Below are 15,146 nucleotides of genomic sequence, written 5' to 3'. Positions count from 1 at the left end.
AGTCTCAGGACTGAAGACCACAACAACAACAACTGTACACGTTCAACAGAATGAACACCATGTCACTGCAGGTTAGCCCGGAGTTCCTCATAAATTTGCAGGATGAGGTCCCTATACAAAATAACACTCTGGACAATATTCAGAGACTGGTGAGGAGTAATAGACACCGGGATGTTGCCAAGGCAATCACAAACACAAACAGCTGCAGACTGGGTAGCAGAGGCAGCTCTGATCAACAGGGAGCCTGATCGCATCTTACTTAGAGACCACTTCACTAAAGTTGTCCTCGATAGTGTCTGCAAAAAACAACAGCTTTGTCGTGGTGAATGTGTCCCGAGCCGTCCTAGTACAGACCAGGTAGCGGGGAAAGTGTTTCATCCCAAGACAGTGAGCCTGGCCCTCCTCCCAGGGCACAGCCAAGGAAGGGAACACTGCCATGTCACACAAAGCAGCTTTCAATGATCCTTTACCATTCAAAGAGGTGGCCGTTTGAAAATGGCCAGATTGTTGCAGCTTGATACACTTTATGTGCCAAGCATCCATCCTGATACCATCCATTCAGATCCGGGGCTCTCCCCATGGCCACCATCTAGCCACAGCAAGGGCCGCCTGGCATGGCGGCCATTGCTGGGAATTCCAATGCTCCTGGATGACAAGCACACTCTCCTTGGCATACATGGAGAGGCAACAGCACAGGTATCAGTAGTGTGATCCCTGTGTTGTCAGGGGTCTCAGCCAGATGGGTACATAACAGCCCCACCACACAGACTGGCTACACATGCTGGTGACCTAGCAAGATGGAAGGGGGACTATGCTGGGGAAGGATGAGAGGAAGGAAAGGGGGAAAGGTATCCACGTCATATCTCACACTACATAGAGAAAATTTAGACGTGAAGGTCAAACCACAAAGGACGACCAAAAATGCCAAAACGGAAGGATGAAAAACAAAAGGCAAGAGGAACAAAATTGCAAGGAATACAGGGAACCAGGTGGGTAGCCACGTGGATATAAATCAGAACACAGAGAGGGCAAGGAGGGGGCAGTGGTTAAGGAGCGAGGGTCACGGTGAAGGAAATGCAGCCCAGGAAGGAAGAATGGGCTGCAATATCTCAGAGCCCCTTGAGTGAAATGCACGAACTCACAGAAAGAACCATGAGCCCCTTGGGGGTTTTAATTTGTTAAGTATTATTAGATTGTCCTCTATGTTACTAAAGGAATGTCCTGAGTGCTAAATATGTGAAGCTATGGCAAATTTATTGGGTGCGTTGCACCTAAATGCATTAATGTGTTCTCTGGATCTAGTCCGGAAGCTTCGTCACTGCATTTTATCTTGTATACAACTCAGTTGGAGAATTATCTTTACTGGTTTTTGTATTGGTTGCAGTCTATTGTCTAACTTTTTGTTGGTGGAGAAAGCATTGTATGGTCTCAATATATTAGCAGTTTCTTATAAAATGGTATCAAAGTAGGGATGGCATACTATCCTGGTGTCTGTCTGCTTGCTGTTCTTTTCTGTCCATTCCTTTCCTAACTTTCTTATGCATTTTTTTTATGAGTGCAGGTCAAAAACCATTTGCAGCTGCTATCTGTTTGACGACTCAATTTCATTGCTTAATAGCATTTTGCATGCTCTGCACAACATGGAACTGTTCGCTGCTAATTTGTGTGTGAGTGGGTTGCATGGAGAATCATGGATATTTGCATCTGCAGTTCTGGGTTTTCTGTAAATCCTAATCACATGTTCACTGTTTTTACTGGTAATGGCAAAGATGAAAAAGTTTATCGAGTTCTGAATTTCATATTTACAAATGAACTGAATGTTTTAGGCATACTGCTGAATGCTTGGATTATTGCCTCAACACCTTGTTTGTTTACCCTCTCTGTTACTAGTCATGTGTCATCTATATATTTTTTGTAAAAAATGATGTCTTGTAAACATGGGCTGTTGCCACTGAATAATTTTTGCTCAAGGTGGTTAATGAATATGTTAGCTATGGTCCCCGATATGTTGGAGCCCATTGATAGACCATTTGGTTGTCTGTCTAGTAGCTCATTTGCTACAGTATAACTGTTTTCGACAGAGCAGTTTACTCCAAATGTGTAGTTGTTCATCACAGTCTCCTTTAGTTTGTGATTCAACTTATATGGGTTGTTTCTAGAGCAAGCAAAATGAAACCACAGCAAACAACAGACTGCATTTAGCTAGCAAAAATGTTACAAAGTATCATTATTCCACCTGAAGATAAGGGCGTAAACACTTCAAAATGACACTGTGGGATAAAATAAAAAAAGTGACTGACACAGACATTTGTTTTATTTGAACTCTTAAAGACTGGCAGAAACAAAATGAAGGAAGCAGAGGATCAAATAGGCAAAAAGAAAAGGCCTCATAGAACTCCTTGGATAACACAGTAAATATTGAATGTAACTGACAAAAGGAAAGAATGTAAAAATGCCACAAATGATGATAGATGCATCGAAAAAAATAAGATCTACAGAAAATGCAAAATGGCTAAGCATACATGACTTGCGGAAATGCAGAGGCCCCTTATAGGAAAACTGAAAAGAGCTTTGCAGAAGAGAGAAGCAGCTGTACAGCTGTATGAGTATCAAGAGTTTGGATGGCAAACCAATACTAAGTAAGGAAGGGAAATTTGACAAGTGAAAGGAATCTACAGAAGTGCTACACACTTTAGGTAGTATCATAGAAAAGGAATAGGAAGTAAATGAAGATTATATGGGAAGTAAATGAAGATTATACAAGACACAAGATACTGCAAGAAGAGTTTGACAGAGCACTTAAAGACCGAAGTTGAATTACAGCCCTTAGAGGAAACAATTCTTCAGAACTACTGAGATCCTTGGAAGAGCCAGCTATGACAATGCTGTTCCATCTGGCATGCAAGATATATGAGACAGGGGAAATATCCTCCGATAGAAGAGTGTAATAGTTCAAAATCCAAAGAAATGCAAATGCAGACAGGTGTGAATATTACCAAATTATAAGTTTAACAAGTCCTGTTTGCAAAATATTGGTATGAGTTATTTACAGAAGAATGCAAAAGCCAACAGAAGCTGACCCCAGGGAAGTTTGGGTTTAGGAGAAATGAAGGATCATGTGAGGCAATATTGACTATACGATTTACCTTGGTCGAAGAAAGGCAAATCTACATTTATAGCATTCACAGATTTTGAGAAAGCTTATGACATTACTGAGTTGAATACACTCAGAAATTCTGAAGGTAGCAGGAATAAAATCCACGAAGTGAAATGTTTTCTACAGCTTGTACAGAAACCATACTGAAGGGAGAAGAGTCAAAGAACATGAAAGGGAAGCCACAGAAGAGAAGGGAGTGCAACAGAGTTGTAACTTATACCCATGTTATTCAATCTGTAGACTAAGTAAAGAGTAAAGGAAGCCAAAGAAAAGTTTGGAGATGGAATTAAAGTTGATGGAGGTAGAGGGGGAAAAAGAAGATTGCCAATGACATTGTAATTCTGACAGAGACTTGGAAGAACAGTTGAACAGAAAATATAGTGTCTTGAAAAGAGGTTACACACTGAACACCATCAAAAGTGAAACAAGGGTAATGGAATGTAGTGAAATAAAATCAGGCAATGCTAACAGAGTTAGATTAGGAAATGATACAGTAAAAGTAGTAGCTGAGTTCTGCGTGTTTTTTGGGCAGCAAAATAACTGATTATGGTCAAATAAAAGAGGATATAAAATGTAGGCTAGCTACAGCCATGAAAAAATTTCTGAATTTGTTAACATCAAACATAAATGGTAGGAAGTATTTTCTGAAAATATTTGTCTGGAAAGGTAACGATTGAGCAACTGTACAACGTTCCCTCTGCCATGCACTGTACAGCAGCTTGCAGAGCCTGTTTATATCTGTAGAACATGGGATGCTCAACCAGTCGATTGCCATAGACCAGTCAAACATCAATGTTATAGTAATAGTTTATTTTTTGTCCATTGATCAGTTTTACAATGATTTTAGTCATGGTTTTATGAGGTGATTTTTCAAAATCTTTGTCTGAAACCCATTTAAATGAAATCTGTTTAAATATAAAATATCAGTTTGCTGACGATGAGTGTTTTGCAAAATATTTCTAAGTGGGAAGACACAGACAGGTTTCAGATAGATTATATAATGGTAAGACAAGATTTAGGAACCAGGTTTTAAATTGTAAGACATTTCCAGGGGCAGATGTGGACTCTCACCACAATCTATCGGTTATGAACTATAGATTAAAACTGAAGAAACTGCAAAAAGGTGGGAATTTCAGGAGATGGGACCTGGATAAACTGACAGAACCAGAAGTTGTACAGAGTTTCAAGGAGAGCATAAGGGAACAATTGACAAAAATGGGGGAAAGAAATACAGTAGAAGAAGAATGGGCAGCTTTGAGAGATGAAATAGTGGAGGCAGCAGAGGACCAAGTAGGTAAAAAGACGAGGGCTAATAGAAATCCTTGGGTAACAGAAGAGATACTGAACTTAATTGATGAAAGGAGAAAATATAAAAATGCAGTAAATGAAGCAGTCAAAAAGGAATACAAATGTCTCAAAAATAAGGTCGACAGGAAGTGCAAAATGGCTAAGTAGGGATGGCTAGAGGACAAATGTAAGGATGTAGAGGCTTATATCACTAGGGATAAGATAGATACTGCCTACAAGAAAATTAAAGAGACCTTTGCAGAAAAGAGAAAGACTTGCATGAATATCAAGAGCTCAGATGGAAACTCAGTTCTAAGCAAAGAAGGGAAAGCAGAAAGGTGGAAGGAGTATATAGAGTGTCTATACCAGGGTGACATTCTTGAGCACAATATTATGGAAATGGAAGAGGATGTAGATGAAGATGAAATGGGAGATGTGATACCGAGTGAAGAGTCTGACAGAGCACTGAAAGACCTAAGTTGAAACAAGGCCCCGAGAGTAGACAACATTCCATTAGAACTACTGACAGCCTTGGGAGAGTCAGTCCTGACAAAACTCTACCATCTGGTGAGCAAGATATATGAGACAGGCGAAATACCTTCAGACTTCAAGAGGAATATAATAATTCCAATGCCAAAGAAAGGTGTTGACAGATGTGAAAATTACTGAACTATCAGTTTAATAAGCCACGGCTGAAAATTACTAACACAAACTCTTTACAGACGAATGGAATAAACTGGCAAAAGCCGACCTCGAGGAAGATCAGTTTGGATTCTGTAGAAATATTGGAACAAGTGAGGCAATACTGATCCTACGACTTATCTTAGAAAATAGATTAAGAAAAGGCAAACCTACATTTCTAACATTTTGACAATGTTGACTAGAATACGCTCTTTCAAATTCTGAAGGTGGCAGGGGTAAAATACAGGGAGCGAAAGACTATTTACAATTTGTACAGAAACCAGATGGCAGTTACAAGAATCGAGGGGCATGAAAGGGAAGCAGTGGCTGGGAAGGGAGTGAGACAGGGTTGTTGCCTATCCCCGATGTTATTCAATCTATATATTGAGCAAGCAGTAAAGGAAACAAAAGAAAAATTTGGAGTAGGTATTAAAATCCATGGAGAAGAAATAAAAACTTTGAGGTTTGCCAATGACATTGTAATTCTGTCAGAGACAGCAAAGGACTTGGAAGAGCAGCTGAACGGAATGGACAGTGTCTTAAAAAGAGGATATAAGGTGAACATCAACAAAAGCAAAATGAGGACAATAGAATGTAGTCGAATTAAATCGAGTGATGCAGAGGTATTAGATTAGGAAATGAGACACTTACAGTAGTAAATGAGTTTTGCTATTTGTGGAGCAAAATAACTGATGATGGTTGAAGTAGAGAGGATATAAAATGTAGACTGGCAATGGCAAGGAAAGCGTTTCTGAAGAAGAGAAATTTGTTAACATCGAGTATAGATTCAAGTGTCAGGAAGTCGTTTCTGAAAGTATTTGTATGGAGTGTAGCCATGTATGGAAGTGCAACATGGACGATAAATAGGTTAGACAAAAAGAGAATAGAAGCTTTCAAAATGTGTTGCTACAGAAGGATGCTGAAGATTAGATGGGTAGATCACATAACTAATGAGGAGGTGTTGAATAGAATAGGGGAGAAGAGAAATTTGCTGCACAACTTGACTAGAAGAAGGGATCAGTTGGCAGGACATATTCTGAGACATCAGGGGATCACCAATTTAGTATTGGAGGGCAGCGCGGAGGGTAAAAATTGTAGAGGGAGACCAAGAGATGAATACACTAAACAGATTCAGAAGGATGTAGGTTGCAGTAGGTACTGGGAGATGATGAAGCTTGCACAGGATAGAGTAGCATGGAGAGCTGCATCAAACCAGTCTCTGGACTGAAGACCACAACAACAACAAGTCTGACAATACCCTATCTGCCTCTTTTGTTTCCATTTTCATTTCACTGTCTTTATCGCTCACACCAAGCAACACTTTTTCATCCCGCATGACGAGATTACTGTAACAAACATAATTGGATCAAGAAGCTGCAGAGAAGTATGCAACCAATCTGACAGTACTGAAGACAGAGTTTGAAAACTGATTTTCACAGCTCAACTTTTCCAAAAAGTGGATATGAAAGAAATTCATGTAAAATGTGTGATCTTTTCTCTTGAAGTGAGATTGAACATGAAATAATTTGATTTCAAAATGATATTCCCTTAAAGTCAGAAAATAATGAAGATAACATCCAGAAATTAGTGAGCGTAGCAACCTACATAGTAAAAGGCGCATTGCTTGTTTCATGGTATTTGGACTAACTTGTCTACATAAGGCAGCATTTTCAATGATGAACAAAGTGAAATATAAGTGCAGAAATAAGCTGACTGATCATCTTTCAGAATGTGTAAAGTTGACTATGACAAATTATTATTGTAATAAACTTGGCAGTGACATGCAAAGCCTGGTACTATCTTACTAAAAACAATTTTCAGCATTTATGATGGCTTAAATTTAGCTTTATTCACATGTCTAATACTCAGAAAATTGAGTAGTATGCCTACAGATTTGATGGAGAGAAAACTACCTTCTATGTTTTTTGTGTAATTAGAATGGTTAATTTTGGTTACAGTGTTGTTTTGTGCTTAAACATTTACGAATTTTTAAGTCAGTACATCTGTAAATGGACTAAATTGCATGTAGTAGAACTCGTCCTTCGTGAATTTTAAGTGTCAGCCTCTGAATATCTGTCAGTCACTGGGGTCTTCATTACAAGTACAGCTAGGGGTATTGCGGCGAGAAAAATATGAGAAATGGCAAGTACAAAACCAGTTATAGACAAAATAATATTTCACTCACGTTTTGCAATTCTGAAGTCACCTATTCTTAAAAAAAAAAAGACCAAATTTACATGTGTTGATTCACTCATAATGAGTGCAATAATTCAATAGTTGCTTGTAAATGTGTCGATATAAAGATACATTAATAATACCATAAACGATAACGATGTGACACCTACCCTGAACGCCTTCTGGGCTACAGCTTTTAATTTTACCGATGAGTATTTCTTCCATGAATGGCCTGAATACAACATAACGGAAGTTTACTTTGGTGTGTGCTGCGCCATCACCAGGGAATATGTAAGAATCTTCTAAACGTGTTATGTCAAACAGTGCAATGCACAAACCGACATTTAAAACAACCTGTAGAAAACACAAAAATGTTACAACAGTTACGAGGAAGTGATACCTACAGCCCAACCAAAACAAACACATACTTTGTTCGCCAACTTCTTGTTCAGTTCTTCTGAAATAGCATCATTAAGCCTCTTCTTAAAATCATGTGGTGGAATTCGTATGACATGCTTCATTTCGGCAAGTACAAACATTTTTTGTTTTTCAAAATTACACACTTAAATGACTGTCACAAAGACAAATCAAGGATGGAAATGAGAGACATATGAAGCAGAAATATTTTATACTATTCGCCACAGCCCGCTAACTAACAAAATACTGGAACCACACTGTCGCTTTTCGCTCCACTGCAAAGTACTGGACGACTTCGGCTCAACACGTGCATTTTCACTAGTGTTTACTCGTTGTGTTTACATTTCAAAATGAAATGTGAAGCCAAAGATGTATACATCAACAAGTGCCAGGCAGTTGTCTAGATCATCGCAGTGACGCAGTAGCACTCTCGAAAGGCAGTAACCAGCCGGCGTATCAAAATCTGCGGAGCTGGAAAGATAGCATAAACATAAATATGGTTGAATTCGTAAATTTCGTATGCTAGAGATCTGTGGGGCACCACGGTTCTTCCTACCGTTACGGTATTCTCCATAATATGAAGAGACGTGTAACGTTGCCAGACTTTTACATTCAAAGGAAGAAACCTCACTTATCGGTTGACATACAGTTGACAGATAGTGACCCAAAAACAGATACTAATTTTGGAAAAGATGCGCCGTCAGATACAGAATGTGCCTTGGTGTACTTGCGAAGTAAGTTTCCCAACGAAGCGTTTGAAGGCCATCTACCACCTGTTATTGTCATCCATCAGGTTTACGCTATTGTGAAATGCAAAACGACTGTAGATAAAGATGTGGTAAGTGTTCTGTAGAAGTAAAATTTGTTAACTTGTAAGTTACAAGTATTAACAGGAATCCCTTTGATAATCGTGGAAACTATTATTTCCTGTAATTACTTTGCGCTGAAATTTAAATTTCGGAGCAAAATTTCGCGAAATATGTGCTTGGTGCCCATATAATCTCGAGCTAAAAGTATTTCTGATCGTGTTTCTGTTTTATTAACTGTCGTTTGTGGTTACTTTAGCGCAACACTGCTGATCACTGTAAAGATTTGTGATATTCTAAATTTACAAACCTTTGGGTGCTGCAAGGAATGTTGTTTTTCTGTTATTCGATGGGTAGTAATAGGAGTGCGTATGGTTCTGATAGTAGTGCGTTATATTTATTTTAAAGTTGCGCTGTGGGATTTAAAACATTGTGTTATACCGAAAACTAGGCGTTAATTTTCATATTAGGATAAAAACAAGAAATATTAGATAATTTGATCTGTCACAGATATGTATTGTGAGTAGAATAAGGAATGGTTTCTGATTCTCAGATCCGCAATAACAAAATTATGAAAATGTACACTACATTATAACAATGAAACTTCCTTAATGAAGCTTGAAAAAGACAACTTTGTATACCCTGCGCAAATGTTTGCTTCAATGCAGTTTTTATAAATATCGTGAAATCAGACGTCAGTGTAGTATCGTGAAATCAGACTTCAGTGTACAGAAGCATCCGATTCCACCCGTCTATTTTGACCTACGCCACATCAGTACGGCGGAAACTGCTAGTTCCAACGAATACAATATGGCAACATGATGTCACTACATACAAACGCGAGCAAAAATAAAAATGACAATATCGTCTCGCTCCACAAATAAAATGAAACAAACGGGATAACCGCGGAAGATAGGGGGTTTAGGGCAGGGACAAGCTAAATATACAACAATAAAGAAACGCTGAACCACCCTAAAATAAATAATATAACAAATTACGGTAACAACATTCCGCCATATCAAGAAAACCATAGGAATCGGACGTTTCTCTTGATCTGTATAGCTCAGCCGCAACTACCAATACCAAAAACCGCAACATCTAAAAGCCTGAAAAGTGGAATCTGGCATTTCCCTTGACCTGTATAGATCAACTGGAACAATTGATACCAAAAACCAACACCTACATATCAGAAAAGTGGAACCAAAACCCCAACACTCAAAAACCCAGATACTACATATTCATTACATGAATTAAAACACAACTGAACTATCATAAATGTACAGCAGACAAAACACCACATTTATTGTAGAATTCTTTCTGCACAACAAACACGAACGAATCAGAGCTAACAAAAACGTCAAACACATAAGCAAAAGAAGGGGAAAAAAAGAAACCGTAGTAACTCGCTGAAAACATTTCCACAACCCACATTCCTTCAGTAACTACCTAAACTCAAAACCATGTTAGCGCAATGACTACCAAACTCAAATGAACCCAATACCATATTAAACTCAGCATGTCCACATCCACCATAAAGTAGACCACCACCACCACCTTACAAACATAACCAACTCAAAAAACCAAGTCATAGTGGCGTCACACACCTCATCATCTTTACGGGACGGGACAAACCAGATGGGTGGAATCAGATGCTTCTATTGACCCTAGCAGATCACCAGATGAAAATAATCCTTTTGACCTTTAGCAAGAGTTCAAGCCTCATAAAAATCAGAAATGTGTTGACAGGTTAGTTGAACATACGAACACAAAATACTGTCATTGATCCAGGATGTAATAATGTTACAGTGTGTGACATCATATGTGTGCTAATTAGAAGAGAATATTATTTTTTGGAATACTGGTTGTGGTTACAGGCTGATATGTTACATAGCCCAAGTTCTAGGTTAGGTTGAGAGGTGACAGTTTCGTTGCGAGCTGCAGGAATATCAAAATCCTGTTCTGACAATGAACACAAGAAATATACTGAAGCTAAAAGACCAAGATTCTACAAGTTGGGATGGGATACTCATAAAGGTAGGCCTAATTAAATCAGTGTATAAAATAATATTTCATACACTATCTGCATTATAAATTAGCATTTTGAAACTGGTTCTTACCCACGTCTGTTAACCATCAGTCATCCATAATCAGCCTGATAGGTACCGCTGATATGTTTTGTTCCCTACTCCCATTTTAGGCAGCATGGGGTTCCCCCTGGCTAGTATCTCCCTATCTTCAGGTTTTCGCATGATCCATGAGCTCATTGTACCTAAGGATGTCCCATTTATGGAGGTTTGTATTTTCTTTTATTTATCAGATTTATTACTTTCCTTGTTTGATGGATGAGTGATTTGTACTTTGTAGACAATTTGTTGAAACATTTAGTATTTTGACCTCTGGCTTTCAGACGCACCATCAAAATTTATATTGGACAATGGTCAGGAGCTCCCTCCTGTGTTGGCAATAAACCAAGTGAAGTGATCACAGTGTCACTGTTGAAAATTGGTTTTCTGATATTGATATCATAAATTATTTGAAAGCAAAGAATTTGTTGTATGTTGGAACTCTCAGAAAAAATAAGGTGCAATTGGCATCAGATTTTATGGATATAAAAGAGTAGGAACAATACAGAAGTATGTTTTGCTTCAGTAATGGGAAGTTTGATTTTGCCCATACCATGAGAGAACAAGAATGTGATTCTTGTAGCTTTGCTTGATAAGGTGATGCTGTGGATCCCAGATCTGGAGAGAAAAGGAATTTTCTAAAATTCAACAACAGGTATGTTGATACAGCACAAACAAGTGTTACACTGAGAGCCAAACCAAATGCTGGACAATGGTCATCATCTTCACAGTAATAAATGTGAATGTTGTCAATTCCCAGGGAGGTTATTTACCCTGAGCAGTGTTCTCACTTGTAGATGGTGGCCAGATGGACTGCAAAAGTAGTGTGTGTTCAGATGATATCATGATGTGGCTGCAGACACAAGAAGTATATCTTTGAAGATTGAAGCAATTGTCATATATATTCTTACAGAGAAATAATACATACTTTCTGTACTTTCTTTGTCACCCTGAAACATTGGGACACATGGCAATGGCCATCCTGCCAGGTGGCCTTTGCTGCGGCTGGGTGGCACCCATGGGGAGGGCCCCTGGTCGGAGTGGGTGGCATCAGGGCGGATGACATGCAGTTAAGCATAGTACATAATCTCTTACTGGTGTAGAACACCAGCAGTCTCTAAGTGTTCACAGGCTCAATTCAATGCACAGAAGTATGACCCCAAATCATTCCCCTCCCTAGCCGCACCATGGGAGGAACATCAGGCTGAGGATGGCAACGACTCTTATTCGCCCCGGTACCTTGTAGGTTCGAGAGCTGATGGGGTAATCTTTCTTGACAATGAAGTCTCTGTTTTTTGTTGAGCATTTAGAGGACAAGTTTGGGGAGGTGAAGGGCTTGTCCAAAATCAGATTTGGGTCAGTCTTGATCAAAACAGCATCCTCTGCCCAGTCACAGGTGTCACTTGTTTATGACAAGGTGAGGATGTTTCTGTAACCATCACGCCCCATAAGAGCTTAAATATGGGCCAGTGTATTATAGTTCACAGCGACCTTCTTTTGCAGTCTGACAATGAGCTGCACACCAATTTAGAGCTGTGAGGTGTAAATTTCGTTTGGCACGTCCACCAGGGTCCGAGGGATAATCAGGTTGCCACCGGTGCCTTCATCTTGTCATTTGAGGGTGATACATACCCGAGAAGGTCAAGGTGATGGTCTACCACTGTGATGTAAAGCCCTATATCCCTCCCCCTATGCGGTGCTTTAAATGCTGGAAGTTTGACCATATGTCTTCTCACTGTACGTCCAGCATCACATGTTGAGATTGCGGACGCCCATCACGTCCCAATACTCCATGTGCCCCGCCTCCCGTCTGTGTCAACTGTGGAGAGCACTATTTGCTTGCCTGCCTGACTTCAGGATTCTCCAGAAAGAAAGGAAAATCGTGGAATACAAGACCGTGGACTGACTGACCTAAACTAAGGCTAAAAGGAAATTTGAATGCCTACATCCTGTACATATGACATCGTCTTACGTTGCCGCTACAGCAGTTCTAGCCCCATCAGCTCCATCCCCAGTGACCCCCCCAGAGCCGGAAGACTACACCTGCACCCTTGACGGTTAGGGCACTTCACTCCCTGTTGCTGCTGCACGACCTACTTCGGGAGCAACACGCCCCCCCCCCCCCCCCCCCCCGCACCATTGGGCATATCAGTCCCCACTTCTGCACTGGAGAAGTGTAAGTTTCTTTGGCTCCTCTCGCTAGACAGGGGTCCCTTGGGTCACTCCCTTCCCAGGTTTTTACTAGTGGGAAAGATGACACCCACCAGCGGCTGAAGAGCCAAAAAGTGGCTGGTCGTAGGGCTTCACTCTCATCCTCAGTCACAGTGAATGAATCAGTGAAGTCCTTCCAGCCAAGGAAACCCAAAGAGCAGTGAGAGAAATCCAAAAAGAAGATCCCCAAGACTAAGGGAATTGCGGTGGCACCCACACCACCGCTACCTACAAGCTCTGCATCTGCGAATGAGATGGAGATTCTGGCGTCTTCTGAGGACCTAGATCTCACTTGGCCCTCAGACGTAATGGATATAGACTGCTCAAGCAATAAGTCGTTGGCAGCAGATGACCCTGAGGCGTAAACTGCCTCATTGAATGTTCCATATCTTCCCAGCCTCACAATCACATCATTCTCCAGTGAAATTGCGACAGTTTTTTTCCACTGCCTGGCTGAGCTACGGCAACTGTGAAGCTTTAAACCTGCTTTCTCCGTTGCCCTCCAGGAAACTTGGTTCCCGGCAATGCGGACCCCTGCCCTCCACAGCTATAAGGAATATTACAGGAACCGTGGTGACTATAATTGAGTGTCAGGTGGAGTATGCGTTTATGTCCTAAACTCAGTCTGTAGTGAAACCATGCCCCTTCAAACCCCTCTTGAAGCTTTGTTTGTCAGAATAAAGATGACACAGGAAATAACTATCTGCAATGTAGATCTTCCTCCAGATGGTGCAGTGTCCCTGAATGTATTAGCTGCACTGATTGGTGAACTCCATAAACCTTTCCTACTTTTGGAAGATTTCAACACCCATAACCCCTTGTGGGGTGGCACCGTGCTTACTGGCCAATGCAGACATGTTGAAACTTTACTCTCTCAGTTTGACCTCTGCCTCCTAAACACTGGGGCCGCCACACATTTCAGTGTGGCTCATGATAGTTACTCGGCCATTGATTTATCAATTTGCAGCCAAATACTTCTCCAGCTATCCGCTGGAGAGCATATGACAACCTGTGTGGTAGTGACATCTTTCTGTCACTGCCCCAGCATTAGACCCATGGATGCCTGCCCAGATGGGCTTTAGATAATGCGGACTGGGAAACTTTCACCTCTGCTGTCACTGTTGAATCTCCCCCACACGGGAACATCGATGTCATGGTTGAGCATGTGACTACAACCATCCTTTCTGTGGCAGAAAACGTGATCCCTCCCTCTTTAGGATGCTCCTGGTAAAGGCAGTCCCTTGGTGGTCGCCGGAAGTCACTGAAGCAATTAAGGAGTGTTGGTGAGCTCTACAGCAGCATAAGCGGCACCCTTCCCTGGAGCACCTCATAGCCTTTAAACGGCTCTGTGTCCGCGTTCACCAACTTATCAAATAATGGAAGCAGGAGTGTTGGGAGAGACACACCTTTACCAGTGGGTGCCATACATCACCTTCCCAATTCTAGGCAAGAATCAGACGTGTTTTCGGGTACCAGCCCCCAACAGGTGTTCCCGGTGTTAACATAAATGGCATGTTATCTACCAACGCAATCATGATTGCCGAGCACTTTGTTGAGCACTATGCTCGAGCATCTGCATCAGAGAATTACCGCACAGCCTTTTGCACTCTCAAATGGCACCTAGAAGGGAAACTGATTTCGTTCACTACACGCCACAGTGAATCCTATAATGCCCCATTTACAGAGTGGGAGCTCCTCAGTGCCCTTGGACGTTGCCCTGACATGGCTCCTGGACCAGTCAGATGATTAAACATCTCTCGTCTGACTACAAGCGGCATCTCCTCGTCATCTCCAGCCAGATCTGGTGCGATGGTGTCTTTCCATCGCAATGGCGGGAGAGCACCATCATTCTGGTGCTCAAACCCAGTAAAACCCCGCTTGATGTGGATAGCTATCAGCCTCACCAACATTCTTTGTAAGCTGCTGGAATGTATGATGTGTCAGCGGTTGGGTTGGGTCCTGGAATCACGTGGCCTACTGGCTCCATGTCAGGGCGACTTCCGTCAGGGTCGCTCTACCACTGATAATCTTGTGTCCCTCGAGTCTGCCATCTGAACAGCCTTTTCCAGATGCCAACACCTGGTTGCCATCTTTTTGATTTACGAAAAGCGTACGACACCACCTGGCGACACCATATCCTTGCCACATTATACGAGTGGGGTCTCCGAGGCCCGCTCCCGAGTTTTATCCAAAATTTCCTGTTGCTTCTTACTTTCCATGTCCAAGTTGGTGCCCCCCATAGTTCCCCCCATATCCAGGAGAGTGAGGTCCCACAGGGCTCTGTATTGA

At 41.2% G+C, this 15,146-nt stretch overlaps 2 protein-coding genes across 3 annotated transcripts in view; one reads left to right on the top strand and one right to left on the bottom strand.

Annotated features, from left to right (window-relative positions):
• Positions 1-8,062, bottom strand: part of LOC126175618 (DNA-directed RNA polymerase III subunit RPC8) — a 55,475-nt gene extending 47,413 nt beyond the window's left edge. The window contains exons 1-2 of the mRNA XM_049922501.1: positions 7,729-8,062; positions 7,471-7,654 (exon numbers count right to left, since the gene is read on the bottom strand). Coding sequence (XP_049778458.1) covers positions 7,471-7,654; positions 7,729-7,839 — 295 coding nt within the window. The 5' untranslated portion in view covers positions 7,840-8,062. The remainder of the gene's footprint in view (positions 1-7,470; positions 7,655-7,728) is intronic.
• A 76-nt stretch (positions 8,063-8,138) lies between these two features.
• LOC126175617 (serine/threonine-protein kinase 19-like) overlaps positions 8,139-15,146 on the top strand; it is a 43,515-nt gene continuing 36,507 nt past the window's right edge. The window contains exon 1 of one of the 2 annotated variants that reach the window (XM_049922499.1): positions 8,139-8,555. In XM_049922499.1, coding sequence (XP_049778456.1) covers positions 8,295-8,555 — 261 coding nt within the window. In that variant the 5' untranslated portion in view covers positions 8,139-8,294. The remainder of the gene's footprint in view (positions 8,556-15,146) is intronic. The other variant, XM_049922500.1, reaches the window with a different exon arrangement.

This window comes from Schistocerca cancellata, chromosome 3 (assembly GCF_023864275.1).
Source record: "Schistocerca cancellata isolate TAMUIC-IGC-003103 chromosome 3, iqSchCanc2.1, whole genome shotgun sequence".
Taxonomy (NCBI): domain Eukaryota; kingdom Metazoa; phylum Arthropoda; class Insecta; order Orthoptera; family Acrididae; genus Schistocerca; species Schistocerca cancellata.
This window is presented reverse-complemented; position numbering and strand designations above follow the sequence as displayed.